The following is a 17,054-nucleotide window of genomic DNA, read 5'->3' as shown; positions in this document are numbered from 1 at the left end:
CCGCATGTCCTTGGTGGAGTGGGAGGGGGAGTTAGTGTTCAGCCATGGGGCGGTCGGGTTGGTTGGTGTGAGTGTCCCAGAGGTGTTCTCCGAAACGTTCCGCAAGTAGGCAGCCTGTTTCCCCAATGCATAGGAGACCATATCGGGTGCAGCAGATGCAGTAAATGATGTGTGGAAGTGCAGGTGAATTTCTGATGGATATGGAAGGATCCCTTGGGGCCTTGGAGGGAAGTGAGGGGGGAGGTGTGGGAGTAAGTTTTGCATTTCGCGGTTGCCGGGAGTGGAGGTTGGGTTGGTGGGGGGTGTGGATCTGACTAGGGAATCATGGAGGGAGTGGTCTTTCCGGAACACTGATAGGGGTGGGGAGGGAAATATATCCTTGGTGGCGGGGTCTGTTTGGAGGTGGCGGAAATGACGAAGGATGATACGATGTATCTGGAGGTTGGTGGGTTGGTAGGTTGGTAGGTGAGGACCAGTGGGGTTCTGTCCTGGTGGCAATTGGAGGGGCAGGGCTCAAGGGCGGAAGAGTGAGAAGTGGAGGAGATGCGGTGGAGAGCATCGTCAACCACGTCTGAGGAAAAATTGCGGTCTTTGAAAAAGGAGGCCATCTGGGTTGTTCGGTATTGGAATTGGTCCTCCTGGGAACAGATGCGGCAGAGGCGAAGGAATTGGGAATATGGGATGGCGTTTTTACAGGGGGCAGGGTGGGAGGAGGTGTAATCTAGGTAGCTGTGGGAGTCAGTCGGTTTATAGTAAATATCCGTGTTGAGTCGGTCGTCCGAGAGAAAAATGAAAAGGTCTAGAAAGGGGAGGGAGGAGTCTGAGATGGTCCAGGTAAATTTGAGGTCGAGGTGGAAGGTGTTAGTAAAGTGGATAAACTGTTCAACCTCCTCGTGGGAGCACAAGGTAGCGCCAATACAGTCATCGATGTAGCGGAGGAAAAGGTGGGGGGTGGTGCCAGTGTAGCTGCGGAAGATGGACTGTTCCACATATCCAACGAAGAGGCAGACATAGCTGAGGCCCATGCAGGTGCCCATGGCTAATCCTTTGATTTGGAGGAAGTGGGAGGATTGGAAAGAGACGTCGTTCAGAGTGAGGACCAGTTCAGTCAGTCGAAGGAGGGTGTAATGGAAAGGGTACTGGTCGGTTCGGTGGGAAAGGAAGAAGCGGAGGGCTTTGAAGCCTTAATGATGGGGGATGGAGGTGTATAGGGACTGGATGTCCATGGTGAAGATAAGGCATTGGGGGCCGAAAATCGTGGATGGTGTGGGTGGTATCCCGAACATAGGTGGGGAGTTCTTGGACTAAGGGAGCAGGACCGTGTCAAGGTATGCAGAAATGAGTTCGGTGGGGCAGGAGCAGGCTGAGACAATGGGTCAGCCGGGGCAGTCAGGTTTGTGGATTTTGGGCAGGAGGTAGAAACGGGCGGTGCGGTGTTGTGGGACTATGAGGTTGGAGGCGGTGAATGAGAGATCCCCTGAGGTGATGAGGTTATGGATGGTCTAGGAGATGATGGTTTGGTGGTGGGAGGTGGGGTCATGGTCAAGGGGGCAATAGGAGGAGGTGTCCGCGAGCTGGCGTTTAGCCTCAGCAATATAAAGATCGGTGCGCAAACTCCCACCGCCTTTGAGGGGCCCTATTCTCTCCCTAGTTACCCTTTTGTCCTTAATATATTTGTAAAAACTCTTTGGATTCTCCTTAATTCTATTTGCCAACGCTATCTCATGTCCCCTTTTTGCCTTCCTGATTTCCCTCTTAAGTATACTCCTACTTCCTTTATACTCTTCTAAGGATTCACTCGATCTATCTGTCTATACCTGACATATGCTTCCTTCTTTTTCTTAACCAAACCCTCAATTTCTTTAGTCAACCAGCATTCCCTATACCTATCAGCCTTCCCTTTCACCCCGATAGGAATATACTTTCTCTGGATTCTTGTTATCTCATTTCTGAAGGCTTCCCATTTTCCAGCCATCCCTTTACCTGCGAACATCTGCCTCCAATCAGCTTTCAAAAGTTCTTGCCTAATACCGTCAAAATTGGCCTTTCTCCAATTTAGAACTTCAACTTTTAGATCTGGTCTATCCTTTCCCATCATGATTTTAAATCTAATAGAATTATGGTCGCTTGCCCCAAAGTGCTCCCCCACTGACACCTCAGTCACCTGCCCTGCCTTATTTCCCAAGAGTAGGTCAAGTTTTGCACCTTCCCTAGTAGGTACATCCATATACTGAATCAGAAAATTGTCTTGTATGCACTTAAGAAATTCCTCTTCATCTAAACCTTTAACACTATGGCAGTCCCAGTTGATGTTTGGAAAGTTAAAATCCCCTAACATAACTACCCTATTATTTTTACAGGTAGCTGAGATGTCCTTACAAGTTTGTTTCTCAATTTCCCTCTGACTATTGGGGGTCTATAATACAATCCCAATAACGTGATCAGCCCTTTCTTATTTCTCAGTTCCACCCAAATAACTTCCCTGGATGTATTTCTGGAAATATGCTCCCTCAGCACAGCTGTAATGCTATCCCTTATCAAAAAGGCCACTCCCCCTCCTCTCTTGCCTCCCTTTCTATCCTTCTTGTCGCATTTGTATCCAGGAACATTAAGCTGCCAGTCCTGCCCATCCCCGAGCCTTGTTTCTGTAATTGCTATATCCCAGTCCCATGTTCCTAACCATGCCCTGAGTTCATCTGCCTTCCCTGTTAGGCCCCTTGCATTGAAATAAATGCAGTTTAATTTATTAGTCCTACATTGTCTCTGCCTGCCCTGACTGTTTGATTCAGTTCTGTTCTCCACTGTACCAGTCTCAGAGTGATCTCTTTTTCCTTAATATCTCCCTGGGTCCCACCCCGCTACCTTACTAGTTTATAACCTCCCAAGCAGTTCAAGTAAATTTCCCTGCCAATATGTTGGTCCCCTTCCAATTTAGGTGAAATCTGTTCCTTCTTGTACAGGTTACTTCTACCCCAAAAAGATTCCAATGATCCAAAAATGTGAATCCTTCTCCCATACACCAGCTCCTCAGCCACGCATTCATCTGCTCTATCCTCCTATTCCTGCCCTCACTAGCTCGTAGCACTGGGTAGATATTACTACCCTTGAGGACCTCCTTTTTTAAATTTCTGCCTAGCTCTCTGTAATCTCCCTTCAGAATTTCAAACTTTTCCCTTCCTATATCATTGGTTCCAATGTGGACATTGACCTTGCTGGCCCCTCTTCCCCCATGAGAACATTCTGCACCCTCCTGGAGATATCCTTGATCCTGGCACCAGGGAAACAACACACCATTCTGCTTTTTCTCTGCTGGCCACAGAAATGTCTGTCTGTACCTCGAACTACAGAATTCCCTAACACAACTGATCTCTTGGAAGCCAACGTACCGCTCATTGCATTAGAGCCTGTCTCAATACCAGAAACTTGGCTGTTCATGCTACGTTCCCCTGAGAATCCATCACCTCCTACATGTTCCAAAACAGCATACCTATTTGAAATGGGTATATCCACAAAAAACTCCTGCCCTTGGTGCCAACCCCTCTTACCCTTCCTGGAGTTAACCCATCTACGTGACTGTATCTGAGACTTTCCCCCCTTCCTATAACTGCCATCCATCACATACTGTTGCTGTTGCAAATCCCTCATCGCTTCTATCAGTCTCTCCAAGCGATCCACTCGATCTGATAAGATACGCATCCAACAGCATTTATGGCAGATATAATTCGCAGTAACTGTTAAACTCTCTTTAAACTCCCACATCTGACAAGAAGTGCATATCACTGCAAAGGCCATTTTTGCTCCTTCACAGTCTACAGACCCAGAACAATAACACCGTCTTATTCCTCTACAAAACACTGCACCAGGTTAAATTAAGAGCTATGGCATATATTTTAAGTTTAATCAAGAGACTTCTCTCCAAAAACATATAAATCAAGAAAGAACCCACTGTACTCACTAATATAGCCTTTCTCTTGGACAGACTTAAAACAACAATTAACTTATCTGATTCTGTGTTGTGAACTTCACCCAAACCGGTTCCTCCAAGATTAGTTGTGAAATTCACTGTTTGTTAATTTTCCCAGATGCACTCCGATGTCTAGTGACACATGAATTCAAAAACTGCAAAGGCAGCAACTGTGCAGGTTCCCCTTCTCTCCTGCAATGTTCTCACCATGTGCTTCCTTTGTCTGCTCTTCTACCTTTTTAAAACTGCTGTTGTTTTGACTTTTTTTTAATCTAAAGTTCCAAAACAATGCAACAGCATATAAAACAGTAATTGTTGCTCCTGGAATTCGAGGAAATCACCTCCAGCACCTAAAATACCTCAAAAAAAAAAGGAGCAGCTCTTACAGCCAGAAATTTTTCCCGTCCTCCATCTTGGACGAATGTATGGTTACATTTAAATGACGTTTGGCATTAACTATCAGTCATAATTTAACTGTTGTTAAAGTTAAATGTTGACTGGTGCATTTTGCATGACAATACCTTTAAAAGAGTCAAAAATCACACAACATCAGATTATAGTCCAATGGGTTTAACTGGACGCACCAGCTTTCAGAGCGCTGCTCCTTCATCAGGTTGTTAACAGAGTCGACTTTCCAACCAATCAACACTTTGTTCTCATATATAGAAAAGGTTATGATTTGGAGATGCCGGTGTTGCACTAGGGTGTACAAACATAGAAAATGTTCTTCTCCTTCATATTGGTACTCTTGTGAAACGAAAATGGCTTTTTCATCAATTATAAAGTTTGTAGTTCTTAACAAATTTATATCTTTGGTAATGTCAAAACTTCCAGATTTGGATTCCCTCCCTGTCTAAAGTAGTTAGACCTCTTTCAGTTAAACTATTTTTACACTTGATTGGTCCTCGTTCTTTTCAAGAAATTTCCCAAATCTGATGACATTATAAACACTGTTCCCCAAATGAAACATTCTCTTCTATCCACATTTTCCTTCAAAACTAGATCCTGTGCTGCTTCCTTCCACAGTGGACTGGAAACGTACTGGTCAGGAAAATTCTTTAATAGTATCTTCAGATTCCTCCACTTCTTTGCTCATCACACTGTTACTATTCCAGTCTATGTTAGGAAAGTTACAGGCTTCCATTATCAGTACTATTATCACTACATCTCAATTGTTGCATCCAATAATTAAATCTTATAAAGCATTTCATGTTCTTTAAATTAAAAAAAAGTTTCATATCATTACATCAATACATACCAAATGTTCAATGGGACAGAGAGTCATCACCTTCACTAAATCCTATGGGCAGAAATTTAAGAAATTTATTAATATGTTAGTCAGAAATTAAACATTATAACCCATGGTACAATTCATAGCTTTTCCAATGTTAGTCTCTAAGTCTAGATCCCACATATATTTCTTTTATGCTTGAATTGTGGATTACCTGAGGAACACTAAGAATACGCTTCATTTCCAAATACTTATGAGAGAGATGATTATCTTCAATTGTTAATAAGCAATGTTCAAATAATTCCTGAAAAATATGGAGTCAATAAATATACAACAAATTATTAAAGTTCAGATATCAAAACAAAATTTTAAATGAATTAAACCAGTAATTGATTGGGTTTTAATTGTTTTCGATCACAGAGGAAAGGCTGTTTTTCATGGAGTCTCCTTTAAAAATGGAAACCAGGACCTAGGTATGGAAGTACAGTTCAGTCCAGCAAATCCTGTTTTTTTGTCTGTAGGGGTGAAGGAGGTGGGGCATAAAGTAAACAGGCAGAAAAGTTGAAGTCCGCACAGCCACTGAAAATTAGTGTTCAGTCAAGCAAGTCCATGTTTACAATGAGGTTTAAATGTTCTTGAAGGTCAGTAAGATTTTTTGAAATGTCATGATCTGAGAGTATTTAAATCTTCAGTTTTTTAAAAGTTAATAAAAAAGCTACAGTTGTTTGTTAGAGTAAAAAGAAATTGCTGCTGGAGTGCATTGTTAGATGGGCCAACTGATGTAGTTTTTAAAATAAAAATCTGTTCCTGTAGATTTAATAGACTTCAGTGTTGATAAATACTCGAGGGCTGTTATTCCAGCTAAGTTCATTGCAAAGGCTTAGCTGAGTTTCCAAATCTCCAAACACCACACATTATAATCAGCTTTTGGCGAGGGGTGGTGGGGACATGGTTGGGTTGAGTTGGGGAGTCAACTATGCACCCTATTGAGAAACATAGAATAATTGGAAACAATGTCTGGATTTCTGTACTAAATCATCTATACATGGAGTGTGAGTTTCAGAGGAATAATGATGGTGAACACTTCTTTGCAACCATTATTGCTGCAAAATCATGGCCATTATTTGTCACACAAGAAGAAATTTATACTTAGATCCAATGTAAAAGTTTAAGGAGTTTTTCAGGTTTTCTGATGTAAAATACAAAAATGCTTACCAGGCCTTTAGACAAAATGGACTCTTCTGTCCTATTATTAGAATAAACAGTTATTTTATGCAATCAGAATAAACAATTTTTATAAAGTTACATTTATAAAATATTTATGAAAATGTTCACAATCTTTTAAAACCAGTAACTTAATAATCTTAATATATTCATGAAAATAAAAGTTACCAATAAGCCAACTCAGCTATAATGTCAATGCAAAAGCCTTATCCTTTTTTCATTCCAAACGATTTGGGAGGTTTGCTTATAAAGCATTGATAGATCTCTCAATTCAAAGCACAACAATATTGGAAAATATATTTCTCAGCCTCACTATTGGCAATATCAACCAGGTCATAGTTAAATGTGATAAATAAGCCAGTTTTGAGATAGTTTGTACCCTGCATAGCAAACTATGCTAAGGAATTCCAAACTCTCTCTCATGGAACAGAATTGGTAGGGACATCAAGGCAGAGATTTGAATTAACCCCTTACATCCCTTCACCCTTTCCAACTCAGTGTATTCTTTCAAGTTAGTAGAGGGTTCAATAATTGGAGGCACAGTTTTAAGGTAAGGAGCAGGAGGTTTAGATGGGATTTGAGGAAAAGAAAATTTAATCAGAGGGTTGTGGGTATCTGGAACTCAGTACCAATAAGAGAGGGAGGGGCAGGAACCCGCAAGACATTTAAGAACTACTTAGGTGAGCACTTGAAACACCATAGTATTCAAGTGCTGGAAAATGGGATTAGAATAGATGAATGTTTGATGACTGGCACAAAATTGATGGGCCAAAAGGCCTCTTTCTGTGCTACATAAATCTGACTCGCATTCCTCCAGCATCATGCTCCAATTGAAACTTCCAACATAGGTTTATGAGTGGTCCATACAGTAATCCTGATCCACAGCAGAGTCAACTGACTGATATGAATCCTGCCAAAAGGAAGAAATGTGGGACCAAAACATTGTCAACTATGGAACCCAGAGGGTGATTTTCCAGGTCGTGGACTTCTGATTCTGGATGTCTCAAGGTGGATGCACCCTCTGAAAAATAAAATTATAAATTGACAATGGTCACAGCTACTAGACTGTCCTTATGGAAGAAAAACCCCAAAAGAACAGTGAGCCTACGACCACAGGTAGCCCTCTGCCATTCAAATTTGAGAGGTTTTGGGTGCTAAGTTCAAGGAAACATCTAGACTGCCACTGAAAAGGCATCTCAATTCATCAATTAAACTCCAGCTTCAGTAGGCAGCTCATCTGCTTCCCAGACAGTATAGTCCATTGTCTTCAAAACAGGAGAAGGGAAGAAAACAATTGGAAAAAGGCATCAGGCATCTCCCTTGAGTTGGTTATTACATTGGAAAGTTTGTTTAATTACACAGGCTTTAGTCACATTGCTAATCATTGCAATAATTCTCCAGATATATTAACTTACTTGCTAATTAGTGCAGCTATATATTCCATATTAAATAGAAGCAGGTATCCAGGACTGCAAAACAGAAATTTCAAATTAAAATAATTAAAACTGGTTATTTTAATGAAATATCATTCACAGATGATTTCATGCAAATTAAAATGCGCAAAAATTATAAATGTCAATTACTGCCAAAAGAACTGCAAACACTAAATCAGAAACAAAAATAGAAATTGTTGGAAAAGCTCAGCAGGTCTGGCAACATCTGTGGAGAGGAGTCAGAGTTAACGTTTCAGATCGAGTGACCCTTTCTCAGAACCTGAAGTCTTGAAACGGTTTGAGGTGGATAAATCCTCAGGACCTGATCAGGTGTACCCTAGAGCTCTGTGGGAAGCTAGAGAAGTGATTGCTGGGCCTCTTGCTGAGATATTTGTATCATCGATAGTCACAGATGAGGTGCCGGAAGACTGGAGGTTGGCAAACGTGGTGCCACTGTTTAAGAAGGGCGGTAAAGACAAGGCAGGGAACTATAGACCGGTGAGCCTGACCTCAGTGGTGGGCAAGTTGTTGGAGGGAATCCTGAGGGACAGGATGTACATGTATTTGGAAAGGCTGGGACTGATTAGGGATAGTCAACGTGGCTTTGTGCGTGGGAAATGTCTCACAAACTTGATTGAGTTTTTTGAAGAAGTAACAAAGAAGATTGAGGGCAGAGCAGTAGATGTGATCTATATGGACTTCAGTAAGGTGTTCGACAAGGTTCCCCATGGGAGACTGATTAGCAAGGTTAGATCTCACAGAATACAGGGAGAACTAGCCATTTGGATACAGAACTGGCTCAAAAGGTAAAGACAGAGGCTGGTGGTGGAGGGTTGTTTTTAAGACTGGAGGCCTGTGACCAGTGGAGTGCCACAAGGAGCGGTGCTGGGTCCTCTACATTTTGTCATTTACATAAATGATTTGGATGCGGGCATAAGAGGTACAGTTAGTAAGTTTGCAAATGACACCAAAATTGGAGGTGTAGGGGACAGCGAAGAGCGTTACCACAGATTACAACAGGATCTGGACCAGATGGGCCAATTGGCAGAGAAGTGGCAGATGGAGTTTAATTCAGATAAATGAGAGGTTCTGCATTTTGGGAAAGCAAACCTTAGCAGGACTTAAACATTTAATGGTAAGGTCCTAGGGAGTGTTGCTGAACAAAGAGACCTTGGAGTGCAGGTTCATAGCTCCTTGAAAGTGGAGTCGCAGGTAGATAGGATAGTGAAGATGACGTTTGGTATGCTTTCCTTTATTGGTCAGAGTATTGAGTAAAGGAGTCGGGAGGTCGTGTTGCGGCTGTACAGGACACTGCTTAGGCCACTGCTGGAATATTGCGTGCAATTCTGGTCTCCTTCCTATCGGAAAGATGTTGTGAAGCTTGAAAGGGTTCAGAAAGGTTTACAAGGATGTTGCTAGGGGTTGGAGGATTTGAGCTATAGGGAGAGGCTGAACAGGCTGGGGCTGTTTTCCCTGGAGCGTTGGCGGCTGAGAGGTGACCTTATAGAGGTTTACAAAATTTTTGAGGGGAATGGATGGGGTAAATAGACAGTCTTTTCCCTGGGGTCAAGGAGTCCTGAACTGGCGGACATAGGTTTAAGGTGACAGAGGAAAGATATAAAAGAGACCTACGGGGCAACTTTTTCACGCGGAGGGTGGTACGTATATGGAATGAGCTGCCAGAGGAAGTGGTGGAGGCTGATACAATTGCAACATTTAAGAGGCATTTGGATGGGTATATGAATAGGAAGAGTTTGGAGGGCTGGGGCTGGGTGCTGGCAGGTGAGACTAGATTGGTTAGTCTAGATTGGAATCCGACTAGATTCGGATATCTGGTTGACATGGATGGGTTTGACCAAAGGGTCTGTGTCCATGCTGTACATCTCTATGACTCTATAATAAGATCACCATAATATTTGGACCATTTCAAAGGAAAGCTCTTAAGTTAAGACTGTGTGACAGCAGAAGATTATGTACGGTAAAACACAATACATAAAATATTCTATTCTGAAGAAGAGTCACTGGATCCAAAATGTTGACTCCGCTTTCTCTCCACGGATGCTGCCAGACCTGCTGAGGTTCTCTAGCAACTTCTGTTTTTATGTAAAATATTCTCATGGTGTCTCAAATAGGTTAAGAGCATAATATGCAGAAGCATGAATAAAGTTATCTGCATGAATCATTGTTCAAAAAAGAAATGAACGTGAGGAAGATTTGAAAAACAAGTGAAAAAGTTCCAAGTTGCTGGGGTGGGACTAAGAGCAGGAACATGACAGAAGTGGTTTGAGTTCTAGGAATAGCAAGAGTTACAATGATGTGAATTTTACATCTCATTCAATCCTTGGAATGCTAAGCAAACTAATAAGCCTTCATTTTTACATACCTGTATATAGCTGGAAATTGATCAATGCCAATATGCTGAACAAATAGAAGATATGCCAAGCTTGCCAGTGAATCTGTAGGGTATTTCACATCTTCCTTTAGAGGGTCAATCTCTTGCAATGTTTTTCTGGATAGTAGCAACTGATGAGCCATCAACACAGGAAGCGACTCACCCATTGCTAATAGGTAAACCTACGGAGAAGGATAGCGCTATTAAAGCATTACAGACTTCTCTGCCAAACTGATAAATTTTATGTCATCAAAACTGAAAGGTAGGAATGACGCCAGGGAAGTGGTTGAGTGTTTAGGGTAAATCTGGGTGAATGTGGATTATTAGGTCCAGTGAAGAGGGTGCGAATATCATCTACAGTAACAGAGAAGAGGAAGTATTGTGTCCAGAGGGAACAGCAAGGCTGTTGGGTCTTTGGGTGAGTGGGTGGGGTAGAGTGTGGGTAGGGTGTGTTGGCTATTAGGTCAAGGGTCCAGAGGGTGTAAGAGATCTGGGGAAGTTTGGGAATATGTGCAATACGTTGTGGTTCAGTTTGCCAGTTATCTAGGAATTTGAGTAGGTTTTTAAATGTCTCTTCCTGTCTTACTATTATCTTAACTGAAGCAGAACCCTTAAACGTCCAATTTAAATGGATGTGACCATCTTGGAGACATGGAGAGAGCAGGGACAGGGATGGTTGTTACACGTTCCAGGGTTTAGACTTTTCAGGAATATCAGGGAAGGTGGTAAAAGAGGGGGAGGTGTGGCATTGTTAGTCCAGGACAGTATCACAGTGGCAGAAAGAACGTCTTATGAGGACTCACCCACCAAAGTAGTATGGGCTGAGGTTAGAAACAGGAAAGGAGAGGTCACCCTGTTGGGAGTTTTCTATAGGCCTCCTAATAGTTCCAGAGATGCGGAAGATAGGATAGCAAAGAAGATTCTGGATGGGAACGAAAGTAACAGGGTAGTTGTTGTGGGGGACTTTAATTTTCCAAATATCGATTGCAAACACTCTAGTTTGAGTAATTTAGATGGGTCAGTTTTTATCCAATATGCGCAGGAGGGTTTCCTGACACAGTATGTAGATAGGCCAAAGAGGTGAGGCCACATTGGATTTGGTAATGGGTAATGAACTGGGCTAGGTGTTAGATTTGGAGGTAGGTGAGCACTTTGGTGATAGTGACCAATTCGGTTATGTTTGCTTTACTGATGGAGAGGGATAGGTATATACTGCAGGGCAAGAGTTATAGCTGAGGGAAAGGCAATGATGATGTGATTAGGCAAGATTTACGATGTATAGGATGGGGAAGGAAACTGCAGGGGATGGGCACAATTGAAATGTGAAGCTTGTTAAAGGAACAGCTACTGCGTGTCCTTAAGTATGTACCTGGCAGGGAGGAAGTGGTCGAGTGAGGGAACCATGATTTACTAAAGAAGTTGAATCTTTTGTCAAGAGGAGGAGGGAGGCTTATGTAAAGATGAGATGTGTAGGCTCAGTTAGGGCGCTTGAGACTCACAAGTTAGCCAGGAAGGATCTAATGAGAGAGCTAAGAAGAGCCAGGAGGGACATGAGAAGTCTTTGGCAGATAGGATCAAGGAAAACCCCAAAGGCTTGTATAGGTATGTCAGAAATAAAAGAATGACTAGGATAAGATTAGGGCCAGTGAAGGACAATAATGGGAAGTTGTAAGTGAAGTCCAAAGAAATAGGAGGGACACTAAATGAATATTTTTCAGCAGTATTCACAGGGGAAAAAGACAATGTATTTGAGGAGAATACGGAGATACAGGCTATTAGATGGGATTGAGGTTCATAAGGAGGTGGTGTTAGAAATTCTGGGAAGTGTGAAAATAGATGAGTTCCCTGAGCCAGTTGGGATTTATCCTAGGATTCTCTGGGAAGCCAGGGAGGAGAGTGCAGAGCCTTTGACTTTGATCTGTATACGGTCATTGTCTACAGGAATAGTGCCAGACTGGAGGATAGCAAATGTTGTCCCCTTGTTCAAGAAGGGAAGTAGAGACAACCCTGGTAATTATAGACCAGTGCACCTTAATTCTGTTGTGGGCAACATTTTGGAGACTATTATAATCATCTAGAAAGGAATAATTAGATTAGAGATAGTCAGTCAGCACAGATTTTAGATTAGATTTGATTACTTAGTGTGGAAACAGGCCCTTCGGCCCAACAAGTCCACATTGACCATTCGAACAGCAACCCACCCAGACCATTCCCCTACATTTATCCGTTCACCTACCACTACGGGCAATTTAGCATGGCCAATTCACCTAACCTGCACATTTTTGGACCGTGGGAGGAAACCGGAGAACCCGGAGAAAACCCACGCAGACATGGAGAATGTGCAAACTCCACACAGAGAGTTGCCTGAGGCGGGAATTGAACCCGGGTCTCTGGGGTTGAGGCAACAGTGCTAACCACTATGCCGTCCACCTTTGTGAAGGGTAAGTCGTGCCTAAGAAGCTTTATTGAGTTCTTTTGAGAAGGTGACCAAACAGGTGGATGAGGGTAAAACTATTGATGTGGTGTATATGGATTTCAGTAAAGCATTTGATAAGGTTCCTCACAGTAGGCTATTGCAGAAAATACAGAAGTAAGGGATTGAGGGGAATTTAGAGGTTTGGATCAGAAATTGGCTGGCTGAAAGAAGATAGAGGGTGGTGGTTATTGGGAAATCTTCATCCTGTAATTACGAGTGGTGTACCACAAGGATCTGTTTTGGGGCCACTGCTGTTTGTCATTTTTACAAATGACTTGGATGAGGGCATAGAAGGATGGGTTTGTAAATTTGTGGATGACACGAAAATCGATGGAGTTCTGGACAGTGTGGAAGGATGTTGCAGGTTACAGAGGGATATAGATACGCTGCAGAGCTGGGCTGAGAGGTGGCAAATGGAGTTTAATGTGGAAAAGTGTGAAGTGATCCACTTCGGAAAGAGTATGGGAATATCGAGTACTGGGTTAATGACAAGTTTCTTGGTAATGTGGATGAGCAGAGAGATATCAGTGTCCATGTGCGTAGATCCCTGAAAGTTGCCACCCAGGCTGATAGGCGTTATGAAAGCGTACAGTGTGATAGCTTTTATTGGTAGAGGGAAGGAGTATCAGAGCCATGAAGTCATGTTTCAGCAAACCTCTGGTGCGCCTGCGCTTGCAGTACTGCACACAGGTCTGGTTGCTGCATTATAGCAAGGATGTGGAAGCATTGGAAAGACTGCAGAGAAAATTTACCAGGATGTTGCCTGGTATGGACAGAAGGTCTTATGCAGAAAGGCTGAGGCACTTGAGGCTGTTTTCGTTAGAGAGAAGAAGGTTAAGAGGTGAATTAATAGAGGCATACAAGATGATCAGAGGATTAGATAGGCTCCCACTGTCCGCCCTATTTCCTCGGATGGTGATGGCTATCACAAAGGTACGTTGCTTTAAATTGAGGGGTAATTTAGGACAGATGTCAGAAGTAGGTTCTTTACTCGGAGGAGTAAAGGTGCGGATTGCCCTGCCTGCAACTGTAGTGGACTCGCCGACATTTAAATGGTTATTGGATAAACATATGGATGATAATGGAATAGTGTAGGTTAGATGGGCTTTAGAAAGTGCCGAAGGACCTGTACTGTGCTGTAATGTTCTATGTTTTATGATACTTTTGAAGGTTTCCAGAGGAATTGCCCACTAGAATCTGCAATTTCCCAGGCAAATCCATTGGAGTCAGCTACATTGGGAATATAGCAATGTACAATTCCTATCTACACACTTCAAGAATAAAATAACCTGGCCATCGGAAAAGCCTAACCAGTATTTTAGGTCTTGGCTCACCAATGCCATGTACAGGTGTACCAAAGCTTCCCAACTTTTTCCACCCTGCAATAAATGCCAAATTTGTGTTTTCCAAGTTATTTGCTATAACGACATACTAATGTTTTGTACACTAGAATATCCGTGTCTCTCTGCCCCACACCATTCTTTAGTCATTCACCATTTTAATAATATTGTTTTCTCATTCTTCTGAGCAAAGTGGACAACCTACCATTTTCCCACATTATATTCTATCTGCCAAATCTTTGTCCACTCACTTAACCTAGCTACATCCCTTGTGTGATAAACATACATTATCATTTTGAATTTGTACTTCAAAATAGAGGCAGATGTTTTTATTTCAGTTCTGTGATGATAGTTCTGAAATAAAAAGGGTCAGGAAGTCATTTGCACAGTGACTTAAGTGCATCAATTCTAGGAAATCATACGATTGCAATCAAATGCCCAGGAGAACCAGGTCATGTTAATAGACAAATATTTATATTGTTGAGTTTATGACTGGCAGAGTAAACATGCCAAATACGTTATGATGTTTCATTTTGATTTCAGAACAGAAGTTTTAGTTCTGAAGAATCTGGAGTTTAATTCCGAAAAGCAGGAAAATCAAGTTTTCCAGTTATAGAATCATAGAGACATAGAGATGTTCAGCATGGAAACAGACCCTTCGGTCCAACCAGATATCCCAACCCAATCTAGTCCCACCTGCCAGCATCTGGCCCAAATCCCTCCATGGCATGGAGGTTTGGATTAGGAATTGGCTGGCTGGAAGAAGACAGAGGGTAGTAGTTGATGGTAAAGGTTCATCTTGGAGCGCAGTTACTAGCGGTGTTCTGCAAGGATCGGTTTTGGGACCATTGCTGGTTGTCATTTTTATAAATGACCTGGAGGAGGGGCTAGAAGGTTGGGTGAGCAAGTTTGCGGATGATACGAAAGTCGGTGGAGTGTTTGACAGTGAGGAAGGATGTGTCAGGTTACAGCGGGATATAGATAAGCTGCAGAGCTGGGCAGAAAGGTGGCAAATAGAGTTCAATGTGGGTAAGTGGGAGGTGATTCACTTTGGTATGAGTAACAAAAAGATGGGGTACTGGGCTAATGGTCGGATACTTGGTAGTGTGGATGAGCAGAGGGATCTTGGTGTCCATGTACACAGATCTCTGAAAGTTGCCACCCAGGTAAATAGTGCAGTGAAGAAGGCATATGGCGTACTGGCTTTTATTGGTAGAGGAATTGAGTTCCGGAGTCCTGAGGTCATGTTGCAGTTGTATAAGACTCTGGTGCGGCCGCATCTGGAGTACTGTGTGCAGTTTTGGTCGCCATACTATAGGAAGGATGTGGAGGCACTGGAACGGGTGCAGAGGAGGTTTGTTAGGATATTGCCTGGTATGGTAGAAAGATCGTATGAGGAAAGGCTGAGGCACTTGGGGCTGTTTTCATTGGAGAAAAGAAGGTTTAGGGGTGACTTGATAGAGGTGTACAAGATGATTAGGGGTTTTGATAGGGTTGACCATGAGAACCTTTTTCCACATATGGAGTCGGCTTTTACGAGGGGGTATAGCTTTAAATTAAGGGGTGGTAGGTATAGGACAGATGTTAGGGGTAGATTCTTTACTCAGCGAGTTGTGAGTTCATGGAATGCGCTGCCAGTAGCAGTGGTGGACTCTCCCTCTTTATGGGCATTTAAACGGGCATTGGATAGACATATGGAGGATAGTGGGCTAGTGTAGGTTAGGTGGGCTTGGATCGGCGCAACATCGAGGCCCAAAGAGCCTGTACTGCGCTGTATTCTTCTATGTTCTAAAACCTTCCTATTCATATACCCATCCAAATGCCTTTTAAATGTTGCAATTGTACCAGCCTCCACCACTTCCTCTGGCAGCTCATTCCATACAGTACCACCCTCTGTGTGAAACAGTTGCCCCTTAGGTCTCTTTTATATCTTTCCCCTCTCACCCTAAACCTATGCCCTCTAGTTCTGGACTCCCCAACCCCAGGGAAAAGACTTTGTCTATTTATCCTATCCATGTCCCTCATAATTTTGTAAACCTCTATAAGGTTTAGCCCTCAGCCTCCGATGCTCCAGGGAAAACAGCCTCAGCCTGTTCAGCCTCTCCCTGTAGCTCAGATCCTCCAACCCTGGCAACATCCTTTTAAATCTTTTCTGAACCCTTTCAAGTTTCACATCTTTCCGATAGGAAGGAGACCTGAATAGCACGCAATATTCCAACAGTGGCCTAACCAATGTCCTGTACAGCCGTAACATGGCATGACCTCCCAACTCCTGTACTCAATACTTTGACCAATAAAGGAAAGCATACCAAACACCTTCTTCACTGCTATCTACCCGCGACTCCACTTTCAAGGAGCTATGAACCTGCACCCTAAGGACTCTTTCTTTCAGCAACACCCCCTCCCTAGGACCTTACCATTAAGTGTATAAGTCCTGCTAAGATTTGCTTTCCCAAAATGCAATACCTCGCATTTATCTGAATTAAACTCCATCTGCCACTTCTCAGCCCATTGGCCTGTCTGGTCCAGATCCTGTTGTAATCTGAGGTAACCCTCTTTGCTGTCCACTACACCTCCAATTTTGGTGTCATCTGCAAACTTACTAACTGTATCTCTTATGCTCGCATCCAAATCATTTATGTAAATGAAAAAAGGTAGAGGGCCCAGCACCAATCCTTGTGGCACTCCACTGGTCACAGGCCTCCAGTCTTAAAAACAACCCTCCACCACCACCCTCTGTCTTTACCTTTTGAGCCAGTTCTGTATCCAAATGGCTAGTTCTCCCTGTATTCTGTGAGATCTAACCTTACTAATTAGTCTCCCATGGGGTACCTTGTCGAACGTCTTACTGAAGTCTATATAGGTCACATCTATTGCTCTGCCCTCATCAATCTTCTTTGTTACTTCTTCAAAAAACTCAATCAAGTTTGTGAGACATAATTTCCCACGCACAAAGCCACATTGACTATCCCTAATCAGTCCTAGCCTTTCCAA

At 42.8% G+C, this 17,054-nt stretch overlaps 1 protein-coding gene across 6 annotated transcripts in view; it reads right to left on the bottom strand.

Moving 5' to 3' along the window:
* The window catches only part of glmna (glomulin, FKBP associated protein a), an 84,502-nt gene that overhangs the window by 19,124 nt on the left and 48,324 nt on the right, over positions 1 to 17,054 (bottom strand). For all 6 annotated transcript variants that reach the window (XM_072574687.1, XM_072574683.1, XM_072574688.1 and 3 more), the window contains exons 8-12: positions 10,236 to 10,426; positions 7,835 to 7,888; positions 6,411 to 6,441; positions 5,410 to 5,499; positions 5,223 to 5,264 (exon numbers count right to left, since the gene is read on the bottom strand). In XM_072574687.1, coding sequence (XP_072430788.1) covers positions 5,223 to 5,264; positions 5,410 to 5,499; positions 6,411 to 6,441; positions 7,835 to 7,888; positions 10,236 to 10,426 — 408 coding nt within the window. The remainder of the gene's footprint in view (positions 1 to 5,222; positions 5,265 to 5,409; positions 5,500 to 6,410; positions 6,442 to 7,834; positions 7,889 to 10,235; positions 10,427 to 17,054) is intronic.

This window comes from Chiloscyllium punctatum, chromosome 7 (assembly GCF_047496795.1).
Source record: "Chiloscyllium punctatum isolate Juve2018m chromosome 7, sChiPun1.3, whole genome shotgun sequence".
In the NCBI taxonomy this organism is placed as follows: domain Eukaryota; kingdom Metazoa; phylum Chordata; class Chondrichthyes; order Orectolobiformes; family Hemiscylliidae; genus Chiloscyllium; species Chiloscyllium punctatum.
Note: the sequence above shows the minus strand (reverse complement) of the source record. Positions and strands in the feature narration are given on the sequence as shown.